This window comes from Bison bison, unplaced genomic scaffold, assembly GCF_000754665.1.
Source record: "Bison bison bison isolate TAMUID 2011002044 unplaced genomic scaffold, Bison_UMD1.0 scf7180017864459, whole genome shotgun sequence".
Taxonomy (NCBI): Eukaryota; Metazoa; Chordata; class Mammalia; order Artiodactyla; family Bovidae; genus Bison; species Bison bison.
Window position 1 is genome coordinate 2502685 of NW_011495021.1, and position 9374 is coordinate 2512058.

General features: G+C 39.9%; 1 protein-coding gene across 1 annotated transcript in view; it reads right to left on the reverse strand.

Annotated features, from left to right (window-relative positions):
• The window catches only part of FSIP2 (fibrous sheath interacting protein 2), a 149008-nt gene that overhangs the window by 109158 nt on the left and 30476 nt on the right, over window positions 1–9374 (reverse strand). Inside the window, exon 8 of the mRNA XM_010859740.1 lies at window positions 3449–3575. Within this exon, the coding sequence (XP_010858042.1) occupies window positions 3449–3575 (127 nt within the window). The remainder of the gene's footprint in view (window positions 1–3448; window positions 3576–9374) is intronic.

Genomic DNA, 9374 nt, shown 5'->3' on the forward strand with positions numbered 1-9374 from the left:
CTTCCTTTAAATTTTCTTTGTTTTTTCCTTTTTCTTCCTTTCCCTCTTTTTCTACTTCCTCCTTTCCTTCATCTTTTTTTTTTTTTTTTCTGGTACTGTCTATTCTTTATGGCTGACAAAATAGTAGAACATCATGTTGGTAGGTAATAGCAATTATTTACATATTTTTAGTTTCAGTGGCACAAAATATTACAGGTTCCTATGAAATATTGCTCTTTACAGCATCGGAGTGTACTTCCATCACCAGTGGTTGCTGTTTTTGCTTTGGCTCCATCTCTTCATTCTGGAGTTATTTCTTCACCAATCTCTAGTAGCATATTGGGCACCTACCGACCTGGGGAGTTTATCATTAGTGTCCTATCTTTTCGCCTTTTCACACAGTTCATGGGATTCTCAAGGTAAGAATACTGAAGTAGTTTGCCATTCCCTTCTCCTGCCTGCTGCCAAGTCGCTTCAGTCGTGTCCGACTCTGTGCGACCCCACGGACTGCAGCCTACCAGGGTTCTCTGTCCATGGAATTCTCCAGGCAAGAACACTGGAGTGGGTTGCCATTTCCTTCTCCAATGCATGAAAGTGGAAAGTGAAAGTGAAGTCACTCAGTCATGTCTGACTCTTAGCAACCTCATGGACTACAGCCCACCAGGCTCCTTCATCCATGGGATTTTCCTGGCAACAGTACTGGAGTAGGGTGCCATTGCCTTCTCCCTTCCCTTCTCCAGTGGACTACTTTTTGTCAGAACTCTCCAACATGACCAGTCTGTCCTAAGTGGCCCTACACAGCATACTCATAATTTCAATTGAGTCAGACAAGGCTGTGATCCATGTGATCAGTTTGGTTTGTTTCCTGTGATTGTGGTTTTCATTCTGTCTGACCTCTGATGGATAACAGGCTTATGGAAGCTTCCTAAAGGGAGAGACTGACTGAGGAGGAAACTAGGTCTTGTTCTAATGGGCGGGGCCCATCAGATTGATTATATTCTTTACAGGCAAAGATGGAGAAACTCTATACAGTCAGCAAAAATAAGACGGGGAGCTGGCTCAGATCACGAACTCCCTACTGCCAAATTCCAAAGTAAACTGAAGACAGTAGGGGAAAATACCAGACTATTCAGGTATGACCTAAATCAAATCCCTTATGATTATACAGTGGAAGTGACAAAGACTCAAGGGATTGATCTGATAGAGTGCTTGAAGAACTATGGACGGAGGTTCATAACACTGTACAGGAGGCAGTGATCAAGATCATCCCAAAGAAAAAGAAATGCAAACAGGGAAAATGGTTGTCTGAAGAGGCCTTACAAACAGCTGAGAAAAAAAGAGAAGTGAAAGGCAAAGGACAAAAGGAAAGATATAGCCATTTGAATGCAGAGTTCCAAAGAATAGCAAGGAGAGATAAGAAAGACTTCCTCAGCAATCAATGCAAAAAAATAGAGGAAAACAATAGAACAGGAAAGAATAGAAATCTCTACAAGAAAATTATAGATACTAAAGGATCATTTCATGCAAATATGGGCATAATAAAGAACAGAAATGGTATGGACCTAACAGAAGCAGAAGATATTAAGAAGAGGCTGCAACAATACACAGAAGAACTATACAAAAAGGATCTTCATGACCCAGATAACCACGATGGTGTAACCAATCACCTAGAGCCAGACATCCTGGAATGTGAAGTCAAGTGGGCCTTAGGAAACATTAGTATGAACAAAACTAGTGGAGGTGATGGAATTCCAGTTGAGCTAGTTCAAATCCTGAAAGATGATGCTGTGAAAGGGCTGCACTCAATATGCCAGCAAATTTGGAAAAATCAGCAGTGGCCACAGGACTGGAAAAGGTCAATTTTCATTCCAATCCCAAAGAAAGGCAATGCCAAAATATGCTCAAACTACTACACAATTGCACTCATCTCACACACTAGTAAAGTAATGTTCAAAATTCTCCAAGCCAGGCTTCAACAATACATGAACCATGAACTTCCAGATGTTCAAGCTGGATTTAGAAAAGGCAGAGGAAACAGAGACTAAATCTGTTGGATCCTCGGAAAAGCAAGAGGGTTCCAGGAAAACATCTATTTATGCTTAATGACTATGCCAAAGCCTTTGACTGTGTGGATCACAACAAATGGTGGAAAATTGTTAATGAAATGAAAATAACAGACCACCTGACCTGCCTCCTAATAAATCTGTGTGCCTGTCAAGAACAACAGTTAGAACTGGACATGGAACAAAAGATTGGTTCCAAATCTGGTAAGGAGTATGTCAAGGCTACATACTGGCACTCTGCTTATTTAACTTATTTGCAGAATACATCATGCAAAAAGCCAGGCTGGATAAAGCACAAGCTAGAATCAAGATTGCCAGGAGGAATATCAATAACCTCAGATATGCACATGACACCACGCTTATGGCAGAAAGTGAAGAAAAACTAAAGAGCCTCTTGATAAAAGTGAAAGAGGAGAGTGAAAAAGTTGGCTTAAAACTCAGCATTCTGAAAACCAAGATCATGGCATCACTTCATGGCCAATAGATGGGGAAACAATGGAAACAGTGAGAGACTATTTTTGGGGGGCTCCAAAACCACTGCAGATGGTGGCTGCAGCTACGAAGTTAAAAGATGCTTGCTCCTTGGAAGGAAATCTATGACCAACCTAGACAGCATATTAAAAAGCAGAGACATTACTTTGCCAACAAAGTTCTGTCTAGTCAAGGCTATGGTTTTTCCAGTAGTCATGTATGGATGTGAGAGTTGGACTGTGAAGACAGCTGAGCATTGAAAAATTGATGCTTCTGAACTTTGGTTTTGGAGTAGACTTGTGAGAGTCCCTTGGACTGCAAGGAGATCCAACCAGTGTATTCTAAAGGAAGTCAGTCCTGAATATTCATTGGAAGGATGGATGCTGAAGCTGAAAACTCCAATACTTTGGCCACCTGATGCAAAGAATTAACTCCTTGGAAAAGACCCTGATCCTAGTAAAGATTGAAGGTGGGAGGAGAAGGGGATGACAGAGGATGAAATGTTTGAATGGCATCACTGACTCAATGGACATGAGTTTGAGTAAGCTCTGGGAGCTGGTGATGGACAGGGAAGCCTGGCATGCTGTAGTCCATGGGTTCGCAAAGAAATGGACATGGCTGAGTGACTAAACTGAACTGAGCACAAAATATGTAAGTATAAGGAAGTTGACTAGAACTGCAGTCTAGGCATGACTCTCTGCTGAATCACTTGATAAGGCTATTTTAGTTTGTTTAATTTATATATATATATATATATATATATATATATATATATGTCTACATTTCAACTTGAACTGTGATAGGGAAATTCCTAGAATCCTGCCCTGGTACAAAGCAGATAGCAAGCATGAGCAATTGTTTTGCAAAAGAATTTTTTACATAAATATATAGTCAAGCACTTTCTACATAGCTACATTAGATATTAATATTCTCACATTCATAATGTAGTCCATCTTGTTCTCCGTAATCATTTGTATTTTTCCTCATATCTTCCTTTTTAATGCCACTCTCTTGCATTTTTTGTAAATGATAAGCCATTTTTTTCTCTAGAAGAGCTTGTTTCTAAAATATCAAACAAGTATATTGGTTAACTTCAACTTGCTGTTTAAAGATACAAATAAATATTTTAAATGTTACAGTCTGTTGGAAATCAGCAGTCATTCCTGTCCTGTGACTTGTAAGGTTATTCTGAACATAAATTTGGGAGGGTGGTAATGAGTAAATTTCCATATGTTGTCAAACAGGAAGAATATATTTAACCCTTGAATGTGAAGTCGCTCAGTTGTGTCCAACTCTTTGCGACCCCATGGACTGTACCCTACCAGGCTTCTTGGTCCATGGGATTCTCCAGGCAAGAGTACTGGAGTGGGTTACCATTTCCTTCTCCAGGGGATCTTCCCAACCCAGGGATCAAACCCAGGTCTCCCACATTGGAGGCAGATGCTTTAACCTCTGAGCCACCAGGGAAGCCATTTAACCCTTAGATGCAGTTTTTCTCATTGCACACCTTCAGGGTATCCAGTTTCAGATCAGACATCTTCTCAATGTATTGCTCTCCTGTGATTTTAGGCAATTTCTAAATCATCTTCAGTTGGACAATTCCTTTACCAAATGCCACTCAGGTCAAACACATATAAACAGAATATCGTACATGAAATCTGGCTTCTTTTTGTCTATCTCTGGACTAATATTGACACTGGATATACCAGAAAAGAGACAGCTGCACAGAGAAAGAGCCCCAGTAATCCTCAGAGAATTCCCTAGAGGAGTAGTCAGCAAGATAATGGATTAGTACTTATAGGACTTTTATGTGAGAAACTACCCAAGACCAAGGGCTTCCCTGGTGGCTCAGATGGTAAAGCGTCTGACTGCAATGTGGGAGACCCAGGTTCAATCCCTGGGTTGGGAAGATCCCCTGGAGAAGGAAATGGCAACCCACTCCAGTACTCTTGCCTGGAAAATTCCATGGACTGAGGAGCCTGGTAGACTACAGTCCATGGGGTCACAAAGAGATGGACATGACTGAGCGACTTCACTTCACCTAAGACCAAAGACAGGCCCATCCCAAATGAATCAAGGAAAAAATATTTGGTACCAATCTATGATACTTATTCTCATGAGGCTACCCAGAAAAAATTCATTAAGTCATAGAGCATTGAGTAGAGTACTAAAATGGGTCTTGCTTCTGCAGTGATGAATAACCTGTCCCAGATTCAATGTGGTTCTATTCCCATCTAACAAATATTAAAAAGCAAGACTTATTTCCAAATAACCTATCTACATCCAAGAAAAAAGAGCTAAGGAGTATTATATAAAGATGAAAATACTCAGCACACACAATAAAAAGTTCACAATATTTGGCATTCAATCAAGGAATACCGAGCATATAAAGAAGCACAGAAATATGACCCATAAAGAGAGTAATCAATCAAAAATAACCCAGAAATGATACAGATGTTAGACTTAATGATAACATTGAAATAAATAAGCTGAAAATAGAGTTACCATATGATCCTGCAATCCTATTCTTGGGCATATATATAGAGAAAACTAATTCACAAAGATGCACTCACTTCAACATTCACTGCAGCACTATTTATAATAGCCAAAACAAGGAAGTCATGTAAATGTCCACTGACAGGTGAATGGATAAAGAGGATACAATATGTGTGTATATACACACAATGGAATATTACTCAGCCATATAAAGAATGACAATGCTACTTGCAGCAACATGGATGGAACTAGAGATTATCATACTAAGTGAAATAAGTCAGAGACAAATATATATATATCACTTATATGTGAGATCTAAAAAATAATGCAGATGAACTTATTTACAAAGCAGAAATAGACTCACAGGCAGAGAAAAAAAATTGAAGACTGCCAAAGAGGGTAGCAGGTAATGGGTAGAGAGACGAATTAAGAGTTTGATATTAACATATACACACTTCTATATATAAAATAAGTAAAAAAGGACCTACTGCATAGCACAGGGAACTATATTCAGTATTTTCTTATTATCTATAGTGGAAAAGAATTTGGAAAAGACTTTATATATACACATGAATATATATATATATATATATATATATATATATATAACTGAATCACTTCTGTACACATAGAACTAATACATCATTATAAACTAACTACACTTGAATTAAACACATAAAATAACTGAATTCCAAATATTTATAAGATAAACAAGAGACACAGAAGATATAAACAGTGCCCAGTCAATTTTAAATGTGTGAGGTAAGCAATGCATTTGGTGCATTAATGGTAGAGTTCACATTGAAGGGAAAGAGATTAATATATATTCAGAAAAAGAAACCATCCAAAGAGAAACACTGAGAGGGGGGGAAAAAAAAAAAGCAAAATTAGGGAATGTGGCTAAGATGGTAGAGAAGGGAGACCCCAGGCTTCCTTCCTTGATCATGGACATACCAAAATTAAAACTATTTTCAGGGTAACTAAGAGAATGACAGGAAGACTAGCAGAAAACACTTTAATAACTAAAGACAGAAAGAAGTAGCCACAATGAGATGGGTAGGAGACAAAGAGATGTAATATAGTCTAGAGCCTCACCTTGGGGTCAGTGGCCCATAAACAACAGGATAATCACAACTGCAAAGGTTCTTCCCAAGGAGAAAAAGGTCCAAGCTCAACATTAGGCTTCCCAGCCAGAAAGGTCCTGCACCAAGAAGACAAACCTCAAGAATATCTGGCTTTGGAAGTTAGCAGGGCTTACGTATGGAAGAACCAGAGGGTGGTAGGAAATAATGACTTTGCCCTAAAAAGGCACATGCAAATATATGTTCTGAGGCCCACTGCAGAGGCAGTAAGATGAAAGAAGCATCAGACCAGCTTGTTCATCTTGGAGAGATTCTTGGAGAGACAGGAGGCAACTGGCATTCCCTTTGGGGATGGGGATGAGGGTGGCAGCCACTTTTGGAGGCCTGTTTTACTACAAGGATACCAATGCTGGCAAGTACCATTTTGGAGTCCTCCTTTTAGGTTGTTAGCACTAAGGGATGACCTGCTCACAAGGGAGCTGGCAACAGTCCTGGGACCCATCTGGGCTATACGCCCAGCCTCACTGGGACCCATCATCTTGCAACAGGGGCCTGGTCCCTGCTCCATTCACCAGAGGTCCCACAGCCAGTCTTACTAGGACATACATTGTCTACCAGCTGGCTGAGGCATGGGACCCTTGGACCTTTCAACCAGCTGCACCAGGACCCAGCTCTGTCCACCAGTGGGCAGGCAGCCATCACGTGAGGCAGCACTTGGCAGTCAACCAGGCCATGTAGATCTGATATGGGACACCTTTCGAGCACATAATTCTCATGACCAGAGGAGATGCTGGGCCTCAAAGGATATACCCCACATAAGTACACATCTTCAGGACTTGAAAATGTAACCAATGTATCTAATACATAGAAATAAACAAAAAGAATTAGGCAAAATGAGAGAAATATGTTCCAAACATAAAACTTCAGAAAATAACTAAATAAGGGGAAACAAGCAATCTACCTGATAAAAGAGTTCAAGATTATGGGCATAAGATGCTCAAGGAACACAGAAGAAGATGGATGAACCAGTGAGAAGTTTAACAAGCATTAGAACATAGAGAGGAATCAAATGGAACTAATAAAATAGCTAAAAAAACAAAACAAACAAACAAAACACTAGAAGGAGTCAACAAATTAGCTGATACAGAGGAAGGGATCAGTGAACTGGAAGACAAAGTAGTCCGAATTACCTAAGCCTAACTGAAAAAAAGACATAAAAGTCAAACAAAATGAGTTTAAGACAATTCTAGACATCAATCATACCACAATTTGCATTATAATGGTCACAGAAGGAGGAGAAGAGAGAAGGAAAGTGGCTGAGGACTTAGATGAAGAAAAAATAGATGAAAACTTGTCTAAAGTGGGAAAGAAAACAGCCATCCATGTCCAGGGAGCACAAAGAATCACAATCAAGATCAACCAAAGAGGTTCACACCAATTTTTGGCAAAAATTAAAGAAAAGAAGGAATCTTGAAAGCAGCAGGGGAAAAGCAAATAGTTATGTATCCATAAGACTCTGAGCTAACTTTTCAGCAGAAATTTTGCACTCCAGAAAAGAGTGGTACAATATTTCAAAGTGATAAAAGGAAAAGTTACAACTAAGAATATTTGCCAAGGCTGTCATTCAGATTTGAAGGTCAGCCCATGAATTTTGTAGTTAGGTACCCAATATGCTACTGGAGATCAGTGGAGAAGTAACTCCAGAAAGAATGAAGGGATGGAGCTAAAGCAAAAACACATCCAGTTGTGGATGTGACTGGTGATAGAAGTAAGGTCCGATGCTGTAAAGAGCAATATTGCATAGGAACCTGTAATGTTAGGTCCATGAATCAAGACAAAATGGAAGTGGTCAAACAGGAGATGGCAAGAGTGAACGTCGACATTCCAGGAATCAGCGAACTAAGATGGACTGGAATGGGTGAATTTAACTCAGATGACCATTATATCTACGTCTGTGGCCAGAATATCTTAGAAGAAATGGAGTAGCCATCATAGTCAACAAAAGAGTCCGAAATGCAGTACCTGAATGCAACCTCAAAAATGACAGAATGATCTCTGTCCATTTCCAAGGCAAACCATTCAATATCACAGTAATCCGGCCAGGAATGCTGAAGAAGCTGAAGTTGAATGGTTCTATGAAGACCTACAAGAACTTTTAGAACCAACACTCAAAAAAAAAAAAAAAAAAATGTCCTTTTCATTGTAGGGGACTGGAAATCAGTCCTGAGTGTTTACTGGAAGAACTGATGTTGAAGCTGAAACGCCAATATTTTGGCCACTTGATGCGAAGAGCTGACTCATTTGAAAAGATCCTGATGTTGGGAAAGATTGAAGGCAAGAGGAGAAGGGGACAACAGAGGACAAAATAGTTAGATGGCATCACGGACTCAATGGACATGAGTTTGTGTAAACTCTGGGAGTTGGTGATGGACAGGGAGGCCTGGCGTGCTGCAATTCATGGGGTCGCAAAGAGTCAGACATGACTGAACTGGACTGAACTGAACTGAAAAGACCACTGAAAAGTTTTATAAGAAACCTGAAAAGGACTGCTCTAAGCAGAAAACAGCACAACTAGAAATATGGAAAACACAAAAGGAAAAATCTCATTGGTAAAGGCACACACACAGAAAAGGCTAGTAGGAAAGTTAAAAGACAAAAGTAGTAAAATCATATCCACAGTAAGTAGTTAAGTCAAAATGAAAATTGGTTGCATGGCCGTATCCAACTCTGTGATCCCATGGACTGTAGCCCATCAGGCTCCTCTGTCCATGAAGCTCTCCAGGCACAAGTACTGGAGTGGGTTGTTATTTCCTTCTTCAGGGGATCTTCCCAACCCAGGGCTTAAACCTGGTTCTCCTGCATTGCAGGCAGATTCTTTACCAACTGAGCCACTAGGGAAGCCCAACCTGGGGGTCCACCAAAGAACTCAGAACCCCTAGGGAATTTGATTTTGGAGGCCAGTGGGATTTGATTATAGAACTTCCACGGGACTGGGGAAACAGACTCTTGGAGGGCACAAACAAAACCTTGTGCACACCAGGAGCCAGGAGAAAGGAGCAGTGCCCTGACAAGAGACTGAGTTACACTTGACTGTGAGTGTAGTTAAGTAGTTAAGCGATGCACAAAAGGTAGTTAAGGGATGCCCCACAATATTTAAAATATAATATGTAACAACATTAAAAATGGAGGGGAGAATAAAACTGTAGGATTGTTAGGAAGTATTTGAATCTAAGAGATAATCAACTAAAGCAATCATATGTAATACATATACATATATATATAT